General features: G+C 41.7%; 1 protein-coding gene across 1 annotated transcript in view; it reads left to right on the top strand.

Moving 5' to 3' along the window:
* LOC146829798 (nicotinamide N-methyltransferase-like) overlaps positions 1-1,529 on the top strand; it is a 161,333-nt gene extending 159,804 nt beyond the window's left edge. The window contains exon 3 of the mRNA XM_085608504.1: positions 743-1,529. Coding sequence (XP_085464630.1) covers positions 743-1,196 — 454 coding nt within the window. The 3' untranslated portion in view covers positions 1,197-1,529. The remainder of the gene's footprint in view (positions 1-742) is intronic.
* Positions 1,530-25,141: the final 23,612 nt, after the last annotated feature.

A 25,141-nucleotide genomic window follows, 5' to 3' on the forward strand; every position in this document is an offset into this window, starting at 1 on the left:
GAAATACACAAAATGGCGGCCGCCGCTTCCTGGTTTCGGCCGATTCGAATGTTTACTAAGATCTAACAGCCAATCAGAATCGCGCTCGCGCACGCCACCGTACGCGTACGGTAAGCTTACGGTAAGCGTACCGTAAGCTGGCTCAGATATATATATTGATTTAAAGGCTATTTTCTCAGAATCTACTGAACAGATTTACACCAAACCTACAAAAGGCACTTCCTTGACCTGAGGACTACCTCTCTGCCAAATTTCTAGTAATTCTGTTCAGCCGTTCGGGCTGTAGCCCTGTCTAAAGGTCCTATGGAAAAATGCATGGGAAAAACGCGTTTTGGGACCCCCCTTTATCTCAGCCCCCGCTTGACGAATCCCCCCGAGACTTTCAGGGTAGGAGCGGAGCGTAGCACCCCACCTATTTTGAGAAATTCGCGAGGATTCGTCGACCGGCGCCAAAGTTATTCCAAATAGAATGTTGCGGATTTCCTATGGAAACAGGGTCCTAACTATAACTACCTACTGGCGACCGCCAGTAGGTAATATATATATATATGTATATATATATATATATGTATATATATATATATATATACATATATATATATATATATATCTCTAAAGCCCCTTTGCAAACATATAGTTTATATTCATACAAACTGGTTTTCAAAAATTGACATAACTTGTGAGAAGATCACGTTTTAATCAGTAATGAAATCAAACTAAAATGTTTGTATTTTATTTTCAGAGATGCGGGGGCTGAGCAGCAAAATCTGTTAAGACAAAAAATCAAGTACGTTCTTAAATATGACGCCGGCAAAAGTAACCCCTTGTCTCCCACCATCCTGCCTCAAGCTGACTGTCTGATTTTGCCTCATTGTTTGGAGTTCCACACGAAAGATGAAGAAGGGTTCTGCATTGCTTTAAGAAATGTCTCATCACTGGTAAAAAATGGAGGGCACTTAATCCTGATATCGTGCCTTGAGACCACTTATTACATGAATGGGAGCTTTAAGTTTCCCCATCTATGTATGGATGAGAGTTTTATAAGGAAAGCGCTAGGGGATGCTGACTATGTCATTGTGGAACTGCAGGTGTTTCCTAGGACGGTTAATCAATTGTATGACGTGATAGATTACAGTAGTGTAATACTTGTTCATGCTCGAAAAGAAATACCGGTTTTATGTACTTATAAATCCTAATTTATATACATAATATTGAAAGGATTAGCGTGTACCTGTCCTGCATCAAATGTCTCCTTTCACCGCCTTTGTTGACCCTATTGCTTCTGAAACCAGTGGTGTTCTGCTCTCTGCCTCTCCTCACTGCTTGACAACTGGACATTGCTTTTGCTGGGACCGCCTTCCCTTGGCTCTGCCAGGTTCTGTCTCAGTCAATATCCCCTTGTCCTTTACTGCTAGGTGAAATGGAGTCAATAACGTCCTGTAGAAGTAATGATTGATCTTGCATTTGAATTGCAGCTAAAGAGGTTGATTCAATCTTACAATAAAATGATGATCCATTCTCTCAAACAATTTAAATCTTGTGCATTTTGTTCTGCAATGTTCTAAGTCTGTGTTTGTGTCCATTACTGCCCATACATAGATCTGGTTCAGCTATCCAGTGGATATTTTCCACTGGAGAACAGGATATAGCCCTCTTTCTACTATTTATGAATTCCAAAAGTGCATTTTATTTTTAAATACAGCTATAAAAAACAAATGAAATGTGTATTAGCAGTAATTCCAAAGATGCACTCATTTTAGGGTTAAATCATTTTTTAATAAATAAAACAAGCACAGTCCATCTCACTGTATTCTTTCCAGCACCCTTCCCTTCCTCTGAACGCCAAACCTTTTACCCACTGCCCCCCAAGCCATCTATACCAGTTTAGTGCCTGACGTCATCCTATGAACCACATCTGTTCAGTAATGTATTGACATCTCACAATTGTCAAAGAATTTGCAATCTGCGGGCCTGACTTCTATCTTGGCATTATGTCCATCCACCCTTCATGATGGAGGTTTCAATCTGCTCATCCTGTTGGTGGAGGTTTTCCTGTCTAATTTATATATGAAGAGGAAAGACTCCATCAGTTTTATCATCTGACCAGCAGGTCTCCTCTGTCCCCAGCACACATCTGTCTGTCCTTCAGATCTGCAGCCTTGCAAGAGTGTAGCAGGAGATTGATCATGTTGTGGTCTTGGGTTCTCCTTGCCATATCCAACAGTCTTCAAAATCACCTGAGATGAATGTGCAAAGAGATCCCACCTGCAGACCTCTTTGTAAAGCACACCTATTTTCAGGCCATGACATTTTACCTTTCTCTTTTAGGAGATGCAGAAATTAGAGTGTATTTCTTACCTTATCCTTCTTCTTTATTGTTTTTTTGTAGTTACCTCAACTAATCTTGATTTTTGTAAAATTATATTTTTGCTTGCCTCATGTCTATGGAAAAGAACCTCATATTTTCGGATACAAAATTAACTGTTATGCTAGAGGAGATAATAAGGATTGAGCTACAGTTGTTGGTGTTCTTGTGCAACTATTAACCAGGCAAATGTGAGAGAGAATTGTCACAAGAGTGAATGCTGTATCTCACAACAGGCACTCGCAGGAGGATGCATTGGAATGATCTACAAGGGAGCGTGCACTCCCTGGCCTCGAAATCCCACCTAGAGCCCCAGCAGAAGGGGGTTCTTCTCTCAGCCCCAAGAACCTCTTGCCTGGGAGAAGAAGGTGTAGGGAATCTTCCACATTGAAGGTTTTGCAGGAATCCTTGGTGAATTTGAGACTGTATGTCATTGAAGCGCTATGAGCTCATGTGTTTATAGTTCCAAATTTAGAAATATGTTCTATGTAGATGCATTTTTACTCAAAGAAGGGCATCATTTAATTTTAAGTTAATTTTAATATAGTTATCAATCTTATTTGTTACCGTGTATATCATCTCTTCATTCTCAATAAATAATCTCCACAGCTATTCGTACTCATGTATATTTGCTCTAGACTGCTGACAAGCACCAATTTTTTTGTCTTCCCAGCATCTTAATTATTTGTAACTTAACACATGTTGTATGTTTGTGTTTATGAGTCTGTTTAAAAACTAGAGCCTTGTTTATTACTAATTTGTAATGTATTACCAAACACAGCTCTTTTATTTCATTAGTGGCTGTTATTTATGATTCACAACTACTTCAACAGCGTTAGTGGTCATGGACTACATCTCCTGTATGTACCATGATGGTTAAAGTTCATGTGTGCTGTTTTAAAAGAAAATCATGCTAAATGTTCCACTAGTAGCAGCTCCAGACATGTACTACTCTTATCTATATCACCTTAGGCTGTTGTCCTTCATTCTCATTTGTATTTATATGTAATCTGTGCTCCATGGTGCTTAGAGGTTAATACAATTCTCAGGTTGTCTCTAGCCTTTCAAGTTAATGTTTAATGTCATACAAATATTAAGACAATATGGAGTAATACAATATGGTAATATTGTACTGGGCAAGGTCCATGTTAAATCTTAACAGGCTGAAGAGCAGCAAATCTAAGTCACTACTTCTGTGACCTTCTTAGGAGGTCATACAAAACTACCCTGCAATTAAATAATAGCATTAATCCTCCTGTCCCGGTTACTAACCAATAACTGTTTTTCCTCCTGAACTTATTGAATTTATGCTTTGGAACAAAATAAATAACACAGAATGGCTAGAATGTGTAGCGGATTTGCATGTTGTTCTACTTGCAAGAGACCCATGGAGATTACACACATAAATGGGTTCAGAAAATACCCCATTCCAGCTACCCCTACAAACTGTGTCAGATCAATGTAAAGACCCTGCACCTATGTTTCTAATAGCTTGCATTTCACCAAAATAGACGTACTATCAAATAATCCGCATGTGAAGCCCTGGGACATGGACGGCAAGCAGTGATTAATATTTGCAATGATAGCACCACATGAGAAATAACAGGTATTTTATGCAAATTGGATACTGATCAGGAGCGCCTTGATGACACCAGGAGTAAGAAACTGATAATCTTATGGGCGGGGGGGGGGTGATTTTAATACTATGCAAGATGTCCCCCGAAAAAATATGCAGACTGGCAAATTGAGAACATGTCGGCCAATCCCATTTCAATCATAACCAATATAGGGATATGATGGACAATTTAATATTAAGATTTGACCTGGCCTTTTCTGATAAATCTCCCCATATGCTCCATTGAAGTGTACTTTTAACAGCAGGACGGTGCATAGAACTATTGATTATGTTTTACTATCTAATAATCATGCTGCTAAATGATTTAATTTTGGCAGACTCCATTTCACTGAGTGATGATTTTCCCCAGAGTATCCACCTCGCTCATGTGTTATTTTATAATTGGCATTTATAATCAAACTATCCTACAGGCCAAAGATAACACGCTGACAACTCTAAATGGATATACACTTGTTTTTAAAACAACTAATCAACAGCTAAAGAGAAGCCTTCGTGATCTGTATAGATGACACAACTAACCCAAGTGCTAATAATAAGGCTTTTTTAATGAATTCACAAGGGGTAAAGGAGAACTTTTTTGTTGCCAGAGAAAACCTTAGTCAAGCGAGAAAAGAATGGTTTGATTCTGAATGTTCCAAGACTCATACAAGAATAAAGAAGGCATGGTATAAAACTCCTAGATGCAAATATGAGGTACAGGCATACACAATAGATTATAGATGGGTGGTGAACCAAAGGAAACGCCTCAATGGGAGAAAGCCTGGTAAGCCTTACATGAGGTAAGTACTAACATCGATAATAAAGCTTTCTGGTGGGTAATTAATTCCTCACCATTGAGGTTTTGTTAAACAAATTTATAAAGCGCATGGCTGCCCCAACAACGGGCTTCCCAGCACTATTGAGAGCAGATCAATGCCCTAAGATTAAAGTTGCGATCTTGCAAGAAGAGTGGATAAAGCATTTTACTTGCATTAACTCCCTTCCTATTGGTACGTCAGAAAAATATCAGGAAAATAAACACAATTATGTTAATTCCCCCTGCGAAGTATCCACAATTACCCCCTTTCTTTTGGAGGAATAATAAAGTGATAAATGCAAGTAAGGGTTGAAAAGCTCCTGGCCCCAATGCTATCCCAAAGGATTTCTATAAGGACACTGCTGCCCTATGGATGCTTCTCCTGACCTTGGTACTGAGGGCATGCTCTAATACAGGTTTTTACCCATGTGGGCAAAATCAACTACTGTCCTGATCTATGAGAATGGAGATCATTCTAATCCAGCCTTTTATAGACCAATCTTCCTTCTTTATTCTCGAAAAAAATAGCATAGTGTATCACAAGACTGGGCGGAATATTGTGATATCCTGTCTGACCTGCAATACGGGTTCTGCCCTTGGATTGGGACAATAGAGCAGGTCTTGAACCTCAGTATGCTAATTGGAAAGTACACTAATATGAAAGAGGGGAACATCTGTTGATTTGTCGTTGGCCTTCGATTGTGACATTCAGGATAAGTTGTGGATAATTATGAAAGACTTGGGGGTGGAAGAATCAACTTTCTAAGAGACCTGTTTTTGGGATGTAGAGTCAGGGTTAGATGTGGAATCAGGGGAGAATGTGCTTAACCTTTCAAGAGGGGTTAGACAGGGCTGTGTCCTAGCACCTATTCTTTTCTCGCCATATATAAATAATGTTGGTGCTGTGCTAGCTACACAATCTCAAGATCTTCCGCAGGTTGGATATCGTCCTGTCCGGCCCTCGTCTATGCCGACGACACCATTCTCATGGCTCGTCCCTCCCTTAGCCTACAGAGATTACTTACAAATTTGGTTGGGTATATGCAGGACCTTGGTCTGTTAGTCATTCAATCTAAAATATTAATTATGAAATGCGAGAGGAAAACAGCTATTCGTTGAGATATAAAACTCAAGGGCATTTGTATTGGCTTTACAAATAGTTTTTTCTTATTTAGGTAGACTTTTTGATAAGGAAGGCTCATGGATTTAAACTATATCCACTAGAAAACAACATTTAAAAAAAGCATATACAGCTTTACGAAACTTTACCAGACGATTGGGCATGAACCCCATTATGAGATGATAAAGATTTACAAAGCCAAATGTCTGAGTATGGCACTATACGGGAGGGGAGTATGGCAACACACCAAGGTGTTGATTCCGATCCTGGAAAAAATTTCCCCGTACGAATCGTATCCGGATTTTTTGCCGTACGAATCGTACAAGTACCGTACAAACTGGCAAGTACGATTCGTATGGGAAAAAGTCCATACGAATCGCATTGGGAAAATTCCCCCACACGTCCTCGGGTCGGAAAACGTGTCCGACACGTCCCCGGACGATTTACCGTACAAATGTGAAAAGTGAAGTCCGAGCGCGCAAGTACATTCCGTCCCGTGCGTCCGATGTCACAACCGTATGGAAAAAAGACCGTACGGACCGAACTCCCATAGCAACCATGGAGACATGTGCCTGCACACGCGCCGAACACCCCCCCAGCCCCCGTACGTACGGACTGTACCCCAACCCGTGTATGTACACCCCCGTACGTACGGACCGTACCTCCACCCGTGTATGTACACCCCCATACGTACGGACCGTACCCCCACCCGTGTATGTACACCAGTGTACGTACGGACCGTACCCCCACCCGTGTATGTACACCCCCGTACGTACGGACCGTACCCCCACCTGTGTATGTACACCAGTGTACGTACGGACCGTACCCCCACCCGTGTATGTACACCCCCGTATGTACGGACCGTACCCCCACCCGTGTATGTACACCAGTGTACGTACGGACCGTACCCCCACCCGTGTATGTACACCCCCGTACGTACGGACCATACCCCCACCCGTGTATGTACACCAGTGTACGTATGGACCGTACCCCCACCCGTGTATGAACACCCCCGTACATACGGACCGTACCCCCACCCGTGTATGTACACCCCCGTATGTACGGACCATACCCCCACCCGTGTATGTACACCAGTGCACGTACGGACCATACCCCCACCCGTGTATGTACACCAGTGTCCGTACGGACCGTACCCCCACCCGTGTATGTACACCCCCGTACGTACGGGCCGTACCCCCACCCGTGTATGTACACCAGTGTACGTACGGACTGTACCCCCACCCGTGTATGTACGGCGCGAATACACACTGTACAATGATTAAAAGGAAATGTTTCTTATTGTTGTAATGTTGTTGCCTGTTGGATAATTGGTATAATTGATCTTGTGTTCTTTCATGCGTACGAGCATACAAGTTAAGAGCACCATACTCATAATATTGCACTTACAGACATTAATTTTAGCCATTAATGAGAACAAATATTGCAATGTTTCTAACACTGTGTAAATGTTGTAACAAAATACAAAGTATCAAAATAATACAAAAGTATTGTACTTTTTACATCTGTACATCACTAAGAATTAGGCCTGGGCGAAGCACTACGCTACGCTCGCGTAGTTTGCGAAGTTCGCGCTACTTCGCACTACGCGAACTGCACGTAGCACAGTGCGAACACGCGTAGCGTAGTGTTGCGTAGTGCTGCGGTCATTTTTTGCTTGCTCGCGGTCCTCAACGTCAAGTTGGCGACCGCGAGCAAGCAAAATGACATCCTGGCGAGACTTTTTCCTTGTTCGCGATCGCGAGCATGGAAAATAAACCTCCCGGCGAGATTCCCAACGCGAGAAGGTCAGGTTTCTCATTGCGAGGGGTCGCGTATGCTCGCGACCACTCGCGATGAGAAACTACCAGTTCGCGTTGGGAAAGCTGCAGCTCGAGGAAAAATCTACTCGAGCAGCAGAAAACTACAGCTCGCACTGTGCAAGATGCCATTTTCAATGATTGCACAGTGCCGGTTGCTTGTCCGCACTGTGCAATCATTGAAAACAACATCTTGCACAGTGCGAACATGTTACTTCGCAGTTCGCGAAGTGCTACGCGTAGCTCGCGTAGTGCGAACTTCACTTTGCGTAGCTTCGCGAAGTGCTACTTCGCGAACTACGCCCACCCTTACTAAGAATGTCTCTTGCCCGATCCAATATTCACCCATGAATCCTTAGTGATGCAGATAATAACAAACATGTGTATGGTTCAAGTTTTTTACATTCTTACAATTGACATTCTCTGATCGCAGAACATAACTTTTCCTAATTACAATTTTTATCACTAACAGGATTTGCATCTTGCATATATAAGGTTGACAGTGTTTTCTTTAACAAATTTGCACACAAATAAGAACATTATTATCTACTTGCGCATTCATTTTACATATTTCAAGACCGCTACTTAATGATGAACTAAAATTGACTGTAAGATTTATTACATAAATGTAAAAATATTATGTATGCACATTGAGTATTGACCTAATGAAAAAGTTGTCTATTACATCTAGTCTCAGGTCATTTCCTTCTTCCTCAACACTGTCATCTTCATTTTCAAAATCTTCAGCATCACCCTGAGCAGACTCATGGTAAGACGAGGGTCCCAACAAACTTCTCCAGGCACCAAAATTTGCTTTCAGGAGCCCAAACGCCTGTTCCAAAAGCCACCTAGTTGGATCATGTGATCATTGAAGTGGACTTCCCTAGTGATGTTTGTTTTCTAAGAGGTGGTCAGTTTAGAGAAGCAGAGTCTCTTTTTAAGAAAAAATAAAGATATATGATTGCTTATTGCATTTTATATTTTATTCAATAAAGTATATTTTTCTATTTATATATTTTATTATACTACTCACCAACAAGCCAGACCCTCTAATTTCCACTTTTTACCATTAACGTTTGTATGCTGCTATTGCATAGCAGAAAGCAATCATGTGTGGATAAAGGAAACCATGCAAAAAAAGCTCATGATGTAAATATCAGGAATACACACTACTTGCACAATGATTAAAAGGAAATGTTTCTTATTGTTGTAATGTTGTTGCCTGTTGTGTGGTGGAACTAAAGCAGTAGGTGTTCCATCAATAGCCCCATACATATGTGGCATGCCACCCAATGAATAAAACTCTGCCTTTGTATTATTGAGAGTTTGCACATCAATTCAAGTCAATTTTTTCAGATAGGTACACATCCATAAAAGCACAAATTGTGTTTCAGCACATAATAGAGTTACTACATAATACAATATGTAAAACCTGGTAAGTTAAAACAGTGTTCACAAAGTGCACGTGGTTTGGCAGGCACGCACAGCAGTTTTTAAAAAGGCACCTACTCAAAAGGCCAGTTCGGCATCTTTCTGGAGAATGGATCTTTATGCCAATTTGAGGTGGAGAGGTAAGTTATTTTTAAGATAGTGTATTAAAAGCAACTTAGCATATTTGTTATAAAACTTGCAGAAAAATAAAAAGTGTACTATAAATTGCACAATCTGGCCATTGCACGGGCATGGCAGGATATCGAGGCTAATATGGAACCAGAGAAGGAAACAAAGTAAAAATATCACAGTGCCAACTCTTAGGAGAAAAAGGAGTGCCCTCTTCCACCGGCTGATGGGATTTGTAGGGTAACTAGCCAGCTGGTAAGAGGTGTTCTCAATTGGCATAAAAGAGGCGATAGTTGGTTTCTTTGCCTCCCTATCTAATCTTGCCCTACCATAGTGAGTGTAAAGTGCAGTACGTACATCTCTTTTGCTGACAGTATGTGCCTCTTTTGGATTTGTGAAAATATGCTCATAGTAAACCCTGCTTAGACTTAGGCGCACCTCTTCTAGCCAAGGAATGTCCATTCCCTTTCCGCATTTAAGGCAATCTCCTATGATTTCCTGTGTGAGGGTTGCCCCTTGATTTTTCCAGATCGCAAGCCAGAATGAGGCAGGGCATGCACGTATGTAACCTAGGACATAATGAAGGTTCAATTCTCTATGGCATACATATTGTGATGTAGAGATAGGAGCGCCCAGAAGTTGCCAACAAAACCTGTTTTCTGTGAGCTGGATACTGCAGCCCCTATAGATTCCCCAATCTTTTGTGCCATAAGTACCTGTCCGATTGCACTGAAGATTAAAATAGCTAGAACATCCCCTGTCACCCTTGGTTGTGGGAGGCTGAGGACTGAGGTAAATGCTTTAATGAACTTGTTCCTAAAGAAGGCCATGTGGTCTGTCCAGGAACAAAAACGAGCCCCAAAATAGGGGAAAGTGCTAGCGCGTTGTAAGCTCTGATTGCCCACAGAGATGGAGTCTGAAAGGCGCTTGCTTAATCCACAGGACATTATAAGTGTTTTTGTTTTAAATAGGAGCATAAATCTAGGGTGGCCGTAAAATCAACAAAGCCCTGTACTAAGATGAGTAGGGCATTAGGTGTGCAGCCCATTAAAACAACATTGTCTCTGTATAATAGTGCGGGGAGTATGTTACCATCAACTTTGGGAACATCGCTGCTTAACTCGGTTAATGTTCTGTGTAAGTTATGCCATAATCTTGCTGCTTTGCCCTCTGTTTCGGGGCGTCCAAGTGGTGGTTTATCCATCTGGGCAAAAATCTCCAAGGATGTGAAAATTGAACCTTTACATGTGGTCAGCAAATATATGATAGCCGTGAAATATGTTGCAAGGTTAAAAATTTGTCTCATAAACTTTTATAATAATGATTTTATTAACCATCCAAATCCTACCCTTTTAGAATTGTTCAATTTTATTGATGAAGTTGCAAATGGAGAAAAGTTTGGCCAATTTGATGGTATCTGTGTCGGCGGAGATTTTAATGCCCATATTCATTATACATCCCCGCCGTGTAGACGTGGTGCTGAATTATTGGACTTATTGCATAGTAGGGATTTAGACGATGTAATGAGCCATAGTGGAACCCCTGAGGGAATTGAGCCGGCGCCTACTTATATTGGCCGTGGTAGTTCAACTACAATTGATTATATGTTTATCTCTTCCCTCCTTAGTGAAGTGTTACTCAGATCCGAGGTTGTCAGTAGTTCATATAGTGATCATCTGCCCATAGTAATTCAACTTAAATCTATTAAAAAACCTATAGGCCCACATGAGACAGGAGCCCAAAATATTACCGTCTCCACAGACGGGCTCAGGATTGTCTGGAGAGGGATCGATAACCAAGAGATCCTATCTACTGTGATTAGGAATAATCCTCTGTTGATCTCTAACTGTTTAGCATTTGGTGGCCCTGATATAATTAAGTCTTTCTGTGATTTATGCATAGCTATAAAAAGGGCAATATCCAGACCGTCAAAAGAACATAATGTAACTAACCAGAGATGGTTCGATACTAACTGTTCAAGGGCCAATAGAGAACTTAGAAAGGCCTTGGCAGCTAAACCCCGAGATGTGTCCCTTGTCAGTTCACTACGCTCTAAATACAAACACGCACTAAAAGTTAGAACTGAGGAGCTTTTAATAAGTCACTGGGATAATCTCACGAAATCTGCTGCCTTAAAAGATTCAACTGGGTTTTGGAGAGATGTAAAGAACTTGAGAGCCCTGGGAAGTAACATCACCCCGATCAATTGCAATATCACAGGAGACTCATGGGTCACCCACTTCTCAAAACTTTATGCGGAAGTTGGAGATCCCACTGAGGATAATTTCCCCGACAGTACCATAGTCATAACATTAGAGGAGGTGGAGGAAGCCATTGCAAATAGTGCTGGTAATAAGGCACCAGGCCCGGATGGCTTGTCTATTGACCAGATAAAATCCAATACAAGCTTCTGGGCCCCCTTACTCTGTAACCTTTTTAACAATCTGAGTAAGAAATCCATCCCCCCGACATGGTCCAGCAGTACCATCGTACCTATTTTTAAAAAGGGAAATAGGTTGGACCCGGGGTGCTATCGACCAATATCATTGATCGATAATACCCTGAAGGTCCTTGGTAGGGTCCTATTTAATAAAATTAGCACATGAGCAGATGAAAATTCTATTATCAACCGTTGCCAGCTAGGCTTTAGGAGCAAACTTGGCACGGTGGAACAATGTCTGAACCTCAACCTTATAATGGCTAAATACACAAGAGCCAAACAATCCCCTCTGTACTTTGGGTTTATGGACCTAAGCTCAGCATTTGATTTTGTAAACCGCTCTCGCTTATGGTCCATTCTTTTAAATTACGGTTTAGATGAACCACTAGTCCACTTTTTGGCCAATCTCCATTGCAACTTGAAGGCCCGCGTCCGAATAAATAATGAAGGCGAGGTCTCAAATGAAATTTTAATAGGCAAGGGGGTGAGACAGAGCTGCGTTCTGGCCCCCTTGCTTTTTATACTATACATCAATGAATTAACCCATTCTTTATGTAACTTGACAAAAGACGTCCCCATCATTAATAAGAATCCAATCCCGGCGTTACTCTACGCGGATGATGCGGTACTCATGGGCCGCACTCCGAATGCCCTGCGTACTTTAATATCGGGATTCGTTGATTACATGTCTGATTTAGGTCTGTGCACTAATTTTAGTAAATCCTTTATAATGACCTGCGGCCCTAAAAATTATAAAATCCCAAAGATTGTGATAGGTCAAAACTCCTTAAAAAGCACTTGCACTTTCCCATATTTGGGCCTGCTATTTTCTAATAGCGGCTCGTGGCAACCCCACGTTGCAATGGGGAGAAATAAACTCTCCAAATCGATTAACTCTGTTACCTCTCTCCGTCAACCGCGCCAGGCGGACGTGGTTTCCAGTTTACTACAAATCTATCGGACCCAATGCCTTCCAACTGGCACATACGGTGCTGAAGTCTGGGGGTTCACGAACTGTTCCGAATTACAGAGAGAAGAGAACAGATTTTGCCGGAAAATCTTGGGGGGAGTCATTAGTGCACCAACCACTGTATGTCATAACAAATTAAAACTACACTATGTTGAGGATTTTATAAGAGCCAGACCCGCATTGTTTTGGCTAAGGGTCTGGAAAAACCCGGCAGCTTCCCTGTCCCGTGAGATCATCATGGATTGCCTGAATAGCGAGACTGTCGGTTTAATTCCATGGATTAATGCGGTAGAAAAGAGCCTCGTGAGTGTCAACTATGGTCACCTTTTCACACACCCCGATCAGATCGATGGCTCCCACAAAAATCTGGTGAGAAGGGCACTCTATCAGCATTTCCACAAAGAGAGGGAAAGAGTAGATTCCGCGAAATATTCTACAATTAATTACTTACAAATTCAGGAATCATCCCCCGAATTCCTGATGCTACCACAGCCCTATTTACGCAAAAAACTGGGCAGGTGGAATAGGACCTTACTATTCAGATTTAGGGACCGGAGCATTGTAAATCTCATCTGCTTTCCACTGGGTTACGTTAAAAATCTGGAAAAATTAAATTGCCCTTGTGACCATGGTGGAACCCAGAGTATGTTACATTTTATTTTTGGCTGTGGTTTCTACAAGAAATTTACAAGGCATTATTTAATCCCCTACTGTAGAAAATACGACATGACCGATCACAATTATGCTTATAGACACTTTTTAATGCTGGGATCAGATGAATTGATTTTTAGAGTCAGTAATTTTCTTAATGCTATTGTACGTTCACGCAGGTCTCTGGGAATTGATTAATTTTATATTGAGATATGCACTTTCTTGCATTTTAATACACGACTTGCACTAACCTAATGCAATGTAATGTATTTGTCTTGTTTTCATAATATTGAAAGTTAACAATTTATTTTGTGCTTTTATGGATGGTTTTTGAAATCCGAATAAAGTCTATTTGAATTGAATTGAATTACTGATGACATCAATGATGACATTATCCGGTGACTGTATCTCAAAAGTTTGTGTGTTAAATATATATACCAAGGGGTCTTGGTGAATCAGTGGATGTATGTCAGAAATTTCCCAGGAGCTGAAGTGAGCTCCCAATAAAACTCACCACTGCCCACACTCACAACAATATCTTGGCAACAGAAAGGGGGATGTGGAGGTGGAGAAAAAAACAAGTGACTGCCTTGTAGACTATTTTTCACTACTTGTCACTGGCACTCTTCTTAAATTGATCTTCTTAGTTTGAATACCTGCTATTGTGTTCCTGTAGTTAACAGATGAACAGAAATATATTAAACATTCTTTATTAATAGTCCCTACTTTAGTAATATCTAATTTCCAAATCTTTTACCCAAATATCACAAGGCAAGAGCCCCTCTCTTTAGAATGTGTATGTACAGTGGAATGACAATTAAATGTTGAACTTCAATAGTATTTTACTTTTGAAAAGAATAGAACTGATGACTCAGTTAAAAGTCTTGTTTTGTTCCTATGCAGTCTCTAAGACAGACTCTGGAAAAGTTCTTAAGTTGTTGATCCATTATAAGAGGATTGCAACTGTACAGCTTGCTACAACTTGTTGTTGAGAAATATATATATACTATTTATATGTCTTTACCTTTGACCTTCTCAATCAGCTTTTTTTCTCTAAAGTGCACATGCATCAAAGAAGCCAATAGCGATTCTTCAATTGCGATTTTTAAGGAATCGCAATTAAAGAACCGCTATTGCCTACGCATGAAGGAATCGCAAATAAAATAGAGATTCCTACAAATTCCTTAATTGCGAGTCGACAATCTCGAGTTACAATTAAGGAATTGCTTCCCATTCATTCATATGGGCCTATGAATAGGAATTGCATGTGCAATTTCAAGGGTGCACACAGGCCACCCTGTTGCACCCCTGGAATTGTAATGCGCACACACATGCCCCAATCACCCAGGCACTACCCTGTAAAATATGTTAAATTCCATTAAAACATGTAATTTACCATTAGTAAATCAATATTTTATACATTTTAGACAAAAGTTTTAAACTAACACACAATAATACACAAACATATTTAAAACTTTTTCCAATCATGCCAAAGTCGTAACTGCTACCCAACCCCGGAAATAAGTGCAGACAATGTGCGAAACACAATTGCAGTTTTATAATATACTTAAGAACCATTTTGAATTGAACTATGATATCTTCATATTGATTTCACTACTCTAGTTCTAATTCACTACCATTAAAATCTACATAAAAAACATTTTGAATGTATTCAAAACTATAAAAAGAAATATGCAAAGTCATGAACCTGTGGGGTGCTCGAGGTAGCCACGTCCACGAAAATCTGTTGTAAACCTCAAAAAATATTTAACAGATACACTATTACTAATAGTAAACCTCTTACTTAAAAATACATCTTATTTTTTTCTAAATATGTATTTTACACTTGTACCATATTGTGGAAATATGGATTTTTCTGGTCAGTTATGTCCCCTATCTTGGACCCCAACGGTTCTATGTGCATGTCACAAGTACATGTATGTTCCCTCCAGTTCCAGTTATGAAGACGCAAATACATGTGCGTCCACCGTCAACATGTCCTCTGTCAGATCCGCCATGAATAGGCCGGACATTCCATTCCTAAATATGAAAGGCCACCGGCTTTGTATGGTTCACTTATGCCATTTTACAGTCCAGGCAAGTAGGCCCTGATTCTGTCATCAAACTCCTCTTGCCTTCTGCCTCTGAAAACTCGAGTCTGAGCCTGCATCTGTGACCATGAACTTTGTCTCATTCCCTGCGCGGCTCACGAAGCCTGACATCAGCCTATTCTCTGCCAAGAACTGTATTTCACCTTCGAATTATCTGCTTCACTCCTTAGCCGATGCATTCCTGTCTAGCAGTTTAAGTAAACATTCTTCCAGCGACCGAGCAAAGGCCCGGCTTCTCTGTCCTCATGCAAGTAATTCATAGCCCCGTTACCATGGAATATTCCTACCCCCTCGCATTCAGTGTAGACACTTAGACGCTTGTACATGCACGCACAGTCAGTATAGAATAGATTCTGTCCGAGAGTCCTTCTTTTGTGGATAACATAGTTCTTTAAACATAGGATGTTAGATATGATTTGGGATTAGGTTGACTTGACCCCCCAGACTTTTTGTCTCCACATGTAGAGCTAAATGTCTAGTCCCCTTCACCCCCTAGTTGCACGTCAATTACACGTCATGCTGCTGCGCGCGCATCTATGCCAAGTATTATCTTATAGATCCACCTATATATGACATCATAACCAATTATGTTCCTTTTTACTCCTTATTACACCCATTTTCGGTTACGCATATGAATCGTCATTTTCCTTATCAATTGTTACGCCTACTGCATTCGCTTCATTGTAATGTATGTACTATAAAAGTCATTTCTTGTCAATAAAGTATGTACTTCACTTCCTGAACCCCCGTGGTGATGGAACTTGGAGCAACCGATTATAATCGATCATTGGAATAAAGCCCATTCCGAACCTCTAATACCACGGATTCTGCCTCTCATTTTACTGAGCTATTTTATTATGTTTCTGTATCAAATTAAGTCCCGGTAAAGGAATTTTATTTACCACAATATGATGAATTCAGAAATGACTCCCTCAAAAATGATTCTAATTATAAAAAATGTATTGAGAAAGTAACACAATAATATATTTTACACTGCTATTAGTAACATCACATAAATTACTTGTCATGAAAACAATAAAAAAATAAAGAAAATATTCCCAAAGACCGAACACAAATTTTCTCTTTTTTAATGTAACTTTTTCATAGTATAGAACACTATCAAACATTTCTAAAACTCCAAAGCTTACAAATAAGTAACATTACCACCATATTATCATATATCCATACAAATATTAATAATATTATAATAAACTAATTAGAAAAAACACTTTAATGTTTTTTAAAATTTAGAGAAAACATAAAAAACAATTTAAAAAAAAAGATTAGAGGTATCTTCTAATAATGAAATGCTATTTTAGAATATTAATATATATGACACTGAAAACTATCAGTATTAGAGATATTAAAGTTACACAATAGATTTTTAAAAACCTTAAAATGTCATTGAAAAAAAAAAGGTTACAGTGATGTTATAGTTAGGAATTAGCATTTAGACTGACATTTCACTAGTAAATAAACCAGAGAAATTCAGGTGTTATATTTAGTGAGGTAAACATAACTCAAGCCTGCATATGCTGCTTATGATGTTACATATTACCTCACTGATGACATGGTCAGTGACATAACTGATGACATCTAGAATGAAATCACTGATGACATCATCTACATCATCTCTGATGTACCCACTCACACCCCCAAATAACCTTTCATAATCTACTCAAAATCCATACCATTACTTACACAGCCACTGACTGATTCATATCGCACTCACCCATAAAGACCTTCATAGACCCACTCACTCACTTACTCATACAACCACTGACACATCCATTCATACATACATGCAGCCACTCACAAACTGAGCCAGTCACCCACAAACCAATTCACACATCTACTCACTCACCCACACAGTTAATCGCACAGACACCTACCCACTCATACAGTTACACACACACTCACTCACTTGTTTTTACAGATAATAACAGGTACTCACACACCTATAAAGTCACTGACACAAGCACACACTTACCCATACAGAAACTCTCACATTTAATCAGTCACCTATACAGTAAATATAGCCCATCACTCATAAATACTTCCTGTCACAAACCCAGGTGCTCACCCATATACCACTGATACATGCACTCCCTCACCAACACAACCATAAACACAGTTAAACAATCATACAGTTTGTTGTCTGGCGATGGAAGCAAGGGGGGCCATGTAGCTGTTGAAGAACCAGGGGCTGAGCAATGATCCTTGGAGTACACCGCAGTAGATTTCCATGGGTTCGGAGAGGAAGGGTGAAAGTCGGATTCTGTGTCAATGACAGAATCTCCTTCCATGCACCAAACAGGAACCGCTGATCCACTGACCTTGCCCTCCCTGAACCCCCACGCTTATGTTCTCACATATTACATCACTTGTGACATGATCAGTGACTGTGAGAGTGTTTTTATAATGTTTATAAGTGTTAAATATATATATACAAAGGTGTATTGATGAATCAGTTGGTATATACCTACCTGTAACGATGATTCAGGAGGTGCGCGACTGTCTGTAAAAGTGAGTGAATGTATGGGTCACTGACTAGGTTGTCTGAATTTCTGTATCAGTCTGTTGGTTGGTGTTGAAGTGGCTGTATGGGTAGCTGAGTGGGTACATGTGTGGGTGTATCGGTGATGTTTTTTTTCAGGTACCTGTGCAGGTATTTCCACGCACAAGCCATGGTTTATAGGGTATGAATTTCAGCCGGGGTTCTCCTGAGTCCAAATGGAAGAATAATGGAAAGTGTGTAAGGACGGCCCTGTGTGTGATCAGGTTTCAGAAGTTGAAGGCACGGATCTGGATGATACCAAAAGTAGGCGTAATGTGCCTGCGCTACCAAATAGTACACGTAAAAATCAGATATCCCAAACCCTCCCCTTTTGAAAGCTTGAATGAGTGTTTGCCAGCCTACTCATGCCTGTCACCAGTCCCATATCAGTTGAGTCAGCAGCCTTCTAAGGGTTTTAAAAATGTTTCTGTGAGGGGATGGGAATGTTTAAAAAAAGATTTTAAAGACCTGGCAGCACAACCATCTTAATTACAGCAATGCGTCCCGCCATTGACAAAGGCAATGCAGTCCAGCAATCAATCTGTCCGGAAAGTTTATCTATAGCCAAACCATAATTTCACCGCTCTACTACCAAAGCCACATGTTGTATATTTACACCTATGTACTTAGGGGGTTTATCACACCATCACAACGGGAACTCCAGTGTGAAGGAAATATCTCTGATTTGCAGTTAATTCCAGAGATGTTTCTTGATGCAGGAAAGTGGTCCACAGTGCCAACCAAGGGTTCAAATACTCTGGTTTTCCTCTTGGGCACTGGGTATACAACTCCCACAATGCATCTGGTCATTTCATTGAAGTTACAAAGTTGCTTCAATTTTCAGGAACTTCTTCATGAAGTTCAACTTGTGGGTTCAAAGTGTCCACAATACCAATCCAAAAATGTACCTGGCCAAATACTTAAAAGTCAACTGAACACATTCCAGGTGGGCCATTCTTGATGGAGATAATTAATGTGCAGCTCTTTAAACCTTTTGCTTTCAGGGAGTCCACTCCTTCCACTTTTGAGGCAAGGCAAAGTCCTAAGGGTTGTGGCTCCTAATGTGCAGCAGGTGCAGTCATCCAGAGTGCAATTTTTCGGGTGCAGGCCAGGGTTCCAGCAGGGGAGTTCTTGTTCTTCTGTTGTGTCAGGCAGGGAACTCTTGTAGCTCATTTGTACCTGTTGCTATTAGAGAATTTCTTCTTAATACTTTTTAAGCAGGGCAAAGCCCTTAAGGCTGTAGTTCAAAAGTGTTCAGCATGTGCAGTCCTAATCGGAGCATTCCATTTAAGGTGCAGACCAGGGGTTCCCACATGGCAGTTATCCTATATTCATCAAATGTTCCTGTAAGACAAGCAGGGAGGCACCCCTGACCACTGGGGTATAGGGTGACATCAAGAAGTATGATGACTTACTCAAAAGTGCAGCATATTCGTGCCCAAGAAAGCGCTATTCTTCCAGAATCCAAAATGGTGAAACTCTCTCCTGGAGGGTTATATCTGGATAAGCAAACCCACTGGTGTGGCTAACTATCCATAACACACGCTTTCCAGCCCCTCTGTGAATCTAATTACTGGTGCACCTGTGTATCTGGGAGTTCAGGATGTGGGAGTGACCCTGTACTTCCTAAACCTTTCCTTCTCTCTTTGAAGACCAGTTTGGATACTTCAACCTCATCCTTCCTTTTGCTCTTTAGCTTGAAATTCTTCCCCCACAGGAAACCCATTGTCTCTAGTCAGCTTCTTCAGACCTCATTAAGACAGCTTGGCTCAGCCTGGCAGCAGCTGGCCAATCATGAGAGGCTCCTGGAAGGCTGGATCTTGGCTCACAGAAAAGAAAGTTCTATAACCTATTTTCTGTGATAGTTATAGAAAATCTAATAGTGTCATATTGTTGGATGTATTCTATCATTTTAAGTCTTTGAATGATATTTTAGTTCACTGTCAATAATTGTACTGTGATAAAGTATTCCCATATTAGCCTATGGAGATCATTTTCTACAATACGGAACATTAACATTGTGTGCTTTTTCTTTACCAGGGCATATAAAACATATGTTATAAGGACCTTGCTTAGAGTTATAGCACTCAGAGGAGAAAATGGAGGTTACATATATGTAATAGTAAATTAGTTTGAGTCTTTAAATTACCTAAAAACTCAAAAGACAAATGTACACATAATTTAAGTTTAAAAGCAGCCTAGCAAAGCAAGGCTGGGTTTTAAAATAGCAGCAGGTGCCACAGTAGTGCACACTTGAGTGCATTAAATTGACTGGGCCTTCAGACCTACAAGCCCTTCTCTATACTAGGGATGTACAAGTAGGGTGTCAGTACCAACTGTAGTTATACCTAATTGCCATGTACATTTAATCAAAGCACAGGCACTGTATCTGGTCAGCAGAGCCCAGGGCACAGTCAGAGTCATACAATCACCTTCTAGTAGTCAAAAAGGGAGAGACAAAAGCGGGGGCGCAGGAAAGAAGTCCTGGCTCCACAATCTAAGCCTGAGATCTTCAGTGCACAAAGCAAGGAGCAAAAGTACATGAAGCTTTGGTATGAACAAAAGGCCACTAAGCCAGATTATTACCCAGGTCAGTCTGTGTGGGATTTGGACCTGAGGTAGCTAAGTTGATTGAGCTGTGGATAATTGAGCCCTCTGACAGTCCATGTTCTGTTCTGTTATGTTATTGGCTATTTATAGAGCGCACAATCACCGGGGAGGTCTCTTTGTGCTAGGTAATGAGATGTCATAGGCCCTTACTACTGGTAAGCCTGTATAAACAACCAAGTCTTCAGGAGTTGGCTAAATTTGGTGTAGACAGAGGACTGCCTAATCTCTAAGGGGAGTGTGTTCCAAGCACGTGGAACCACGACACAGAACCTGCAGCCTCAAATCCTGACTTTCTTATAGGTGGGGGTAACCAGGTAGTGTTGGTGGCTTGATCTCAGTTCTGTTGTCAGCCGATATTTTACAATTCGAGCTTTCTGATGCCCGAGCAGCTCAAATGCAATGCCTTGCACACCGTGCAGCATGCCTTAAATCTGCATCTTTGCACCACTGGCACCCAGTGGATGCCCTTTGTCATCCGCGTGATAGAGCCCCTCTGGGCAGCTGAAGTATCAGCCCTGCAGCCTGGTTTTGGATTAACTGAAGCTTATGCAAATGGGATTTCGGGAGGTCCAGATAGAGAGAGTTTGTGTAATCATTTCTGGACAGAACCAAAGCCAAGATAATTTGGATCAGGTTCTCCCTTGTAAGGAATTTCCTAATCTTTTTTATCTGATGCAAATGCAAGAATCAGGGCGAGGTCACTGCACTGACCTGCTGTTCACATGATAGGTCCTCATCGATGAGCACCCCCAAGCTTTTTACTGCTCTTTTCAAAGTGGGAGAGGAACCCATCTCACTTGGCCACCACACAGGGTCCCAACAGGCAGCTCTATTCTTGGTAAGGACTATCTCAGTTTTATCCAAGTTAAGTTTCAGGTGGTTGTCATTCAACAATCCCCGGATGAATAGCATGGTGTTTTGAAAGTGCTGTCTAGCTGCATCGCTATCATTGATTGAAAACAGCCATTGCATATCATCAGCGTAGTTGAAGACGTTCTCTCCCATCATCTTAAGGGAACTCACCATAGGTTAAATACAGATATTGAATAAGTGGGGGGAAAGAGAAGACCCCTGGGACACTCTACAGCTCAACTTAACCTCTTTAGAGGAATAAGGGAAGAGTCTCACTTGAATGGGATCCATCCTTCAGGAATGATATCATCCAGGTCAATGCTGTGCCAAGTAACCCCGTGGCCCTGACACGGTCAGACAGCAAAGTGTGGTCCACCGTGTCAAAGGCTGCCGACAGGTCAAGTAGCACCACAGCTTGCATGTTCCCCTTACCCACTTCTCTTCGCAATTCGCCCAACACCGATGTGACCACTGCTTCAGTCGAGTGTGCTGGTCGAAACCCCGCCTGACACGGGGCCAGAAACTCCAACTTCTCTATGAAAGTGCAGGGATGGTAAGCAACATGGGTTAAATGCAGGAGTAGAGACACTGGATGAAAGTTCTTCATATCTGAGGGGTCTTCTCCCACTTTCTTCAGGAGGGGTATGATAACAGTTTTTTTAAAGATTTAGGAACCAGGCCTCAGTCAATAGAGTAATTATGATATTATAGGAGACTGTCTCAGCAAGAGGATGCTACCACTCTATGGAGCCTCAGGGGGTCAGATGTTGTTAGGTGATCCTGACTTGACTTTAATCATTAACTCCATAAGATTGTCTTGTGAAACGTTAGGGAGATGCAAGAGCGTAAGGCTGTTCATGTCACCTGGTGGTAAGTGGGAAGCAGACGAGCCCAAGGGGATGCTCTTTTTTATTGCTGCAATCTTTTTCACAAAATAGGCATTTAAAGTGTTACACAAACTCTGTGAGGGTGTGACAGTTAGTGTCGCCCTCTCTAGATTAGATAGTTCAATAACAATCCTAAAAATCTCCTTGGATTTATTGGGTGGCTTCAATATTTTACTCTTGAAGTAGCTTACCTTGGTTTGCCTTATGAGTGACTTATACATTTTGAGTTGTTGAAGATATCTGGTTCTCAGAGCTGGCAAATATTCTGACCACCATTTCCTTTCTGCTCGTCGAAGGTTGAGTTTCGCCATTCTCAGATCTACAGGGAACCATGTATTGGCCTTGTGGCTTCTCGTCTTCTTGGAGCTATGACTACAGCTGTGGGTGTCACTAGCCCCCTTCAGACAGTTAAAAACATTTTGCTCATAACCGTCAATATCCTCAATGGGAGCCGGAACGGATTTCCTTAGGACCTCACAGAACTCCATAAGGTTAACCAGAGCCCAGTTCCTAAATGAGATAGCCGGTCCCCTTGGAGGGCTTATCTCCTTTAGATTAGTTACCGAAAAGAAGATCCAATGATGGTCTGACCACCCACACGGGGCTATGCTCAAGTGTTTTAGGCCCTGTAGCAGGCAAGCTTGAATATCAAGGCAATCAAGTGCCAGATAGAGAAAGGTTCAGTGGTGTACTTGGGCCACCTAGTAAGTGTAGACCATATGAAATCTATCTAGTCCAAAATCCATAACATCCTGCATTGGGAGGCCACTAAGACCCAGACACAGTGGTCAGGACCTTTCTTGACCTGACTGGACATCACAGCAGATATGTTTGGAATTATAGGTAGGCCTGGGCAAAAATTTCGTTCCGTTCGCGGAAATTGCGATAATTTGACATTTTTGCGTTCCGCGGAGAGCGCGAAAATGTCAAAAATTCCGGTTTCCGCAGCTTGGCGATAATTTGTTTGTTGCTCGCGCTGTAAAATAATACATTCTCGCGCGCGCGCGATCGCCTTACCTGAATCCCTGCGTTCGCCGACAAGTTTTCTTGATCCGGTCGCGTTCTCCATGAGATGTTGTATTGTTTTTAGCCATTTGCGCTGTCTCGCGACAGTTCGCGCCCGCAGTGACGTCATGCGTCGCGCGATCACGTCTTTCTTCTCGTGATCATGCACCGCGAGAACAACTCAAAACAAGATGGCCGCGCCCGCAAGCAACCACATGGGTAAGTTGGCGACCCGCAACCATGCAGAAAATCTCGCGAACATGCCGGAAAAAAACTTCCGCATCTTCGCGATATTTCTGCTTGTTTGCGATAATTTTAAACATTCTCGCGATAATTTGCGAAGGTTAATTCCGCAAATTCCGCCCACCCCTAATTATAGGACTATTTTGGCTTCCCTGACAGAAATTAACTCAAAGAAGCAGCCCAAAAAAGTCATTTGGACTCCAGAGTATCAGAAGGCCTTTGAAACAATGACGGAGGCAATGTGTTCAGCACCTGTGTTACTGGACCCTGACTACACAAAGGAACTTGTGGTTCAGACAGATGCTTCAGAACAAGGGATTGTTAGCACATGTAATTGAAGAGTGGCTTAATAAGCCAGTTGCCTTCATTAGCAGTTGACTCCTCCTGGGAAAACAAAGATGGAGTGCCATTGAGAGCAAAGCCTTTGCTGTGGTCTGGTCCATAAATAGGCTGAGTCCATACCTGTTTTGTAGTCACTTACATGTTCAAACTGACCATAGACCTCTCAGATTTGTCATGCAGATGACTGGGGAGAATCCTAAACTTTTGAGGTGGCCCATTTCCCTATAGCTGATGGACTTTACAGTGGAACACAGAACTAGGACTGACTATGCCAATGCAGATGGTCTTGCCCAGCTTTTTGTAGGTCTGTGTTGAATTTTGTGGAGGTGCATACAAACTCTGTGGAATTCTGAGAAGTGCTTCGGGCTGGCAGAATGTGCACACACACTACTAAAGTACTTTAACACATAAAATAAAAACAAATTGCATCTTGTCGATCACACCAAACTCACTTCAGGTGTTCCTGGACAGTTTCAAATCAGGATGGTGTAGCATGCAGTCCTCTGACGCATTTACCCCTGCCCTAATGCACCAACACATGAACATGTTGCCTGCAAATGGGGGTGCACAGAGCTGGTTCTAGGACGCCCTGGCTGGATACCTCAGCCCCAATATACCCTCCCTTCCCATCCATGAATGAAGTTGAACCCTGCTAACAGGTACAATGGGGTATGGATGAGGCAATCAAACTGGTTGCGTGTCCCCTGTGCAGTGAGGCTGCCATGTTGTTCATTCAGGACTTGCTGCCAAAGGTCAGTGGGGTGCAGGCTCGTAGGTTCACTGTGTCATGCTCACGCCATGTCCTGCAAGAGTGTGATCCAGCCAGTGGAGCTTAGGTCATGGTGAGGTCTCTGAAGGAGTAAGGAGTGGCGAAGTCCAAGCACTACCTAGGACAGCAGCCGCTGCAGACTTGAGCAACACTTTCACCGCCCAGACAGGAAGTGCTGACCCTCTTCCGGGAACACACCTCCTCCCTGCCAGCAGCTTCACAGATGGAGCGCAGCTGGGTGAAATCAAGTAGGGGTGAGTGGCGACTGGCAAATCACTCTCAGTGAGTGCGACAGTAAACTCTGCCCCTCTGCAAGGTGGGTAGGCTTTGTTGAACTCCATACTCCAAGTTAACCACAGACCAGTGTTCACTACCCCCCCTAGTTTTTCCACTTAGCTTATGAGAACTAC

The sequence above is a fragment of the Triturus cristatus genome, chromosome 5_2 (genome assembly GCF_964204655.1).
Source record: "Triturus cristatus chromosome 5_2, aTriCri1.1, whole genome shotgun sequence".
NCBI classification, from domain to species: domain Eukaryota; kingdom Metazoa; phylum Chordata; class Amphibia; order Caudata; family Salamandridae; genus Triturus; species Triturus cristatus.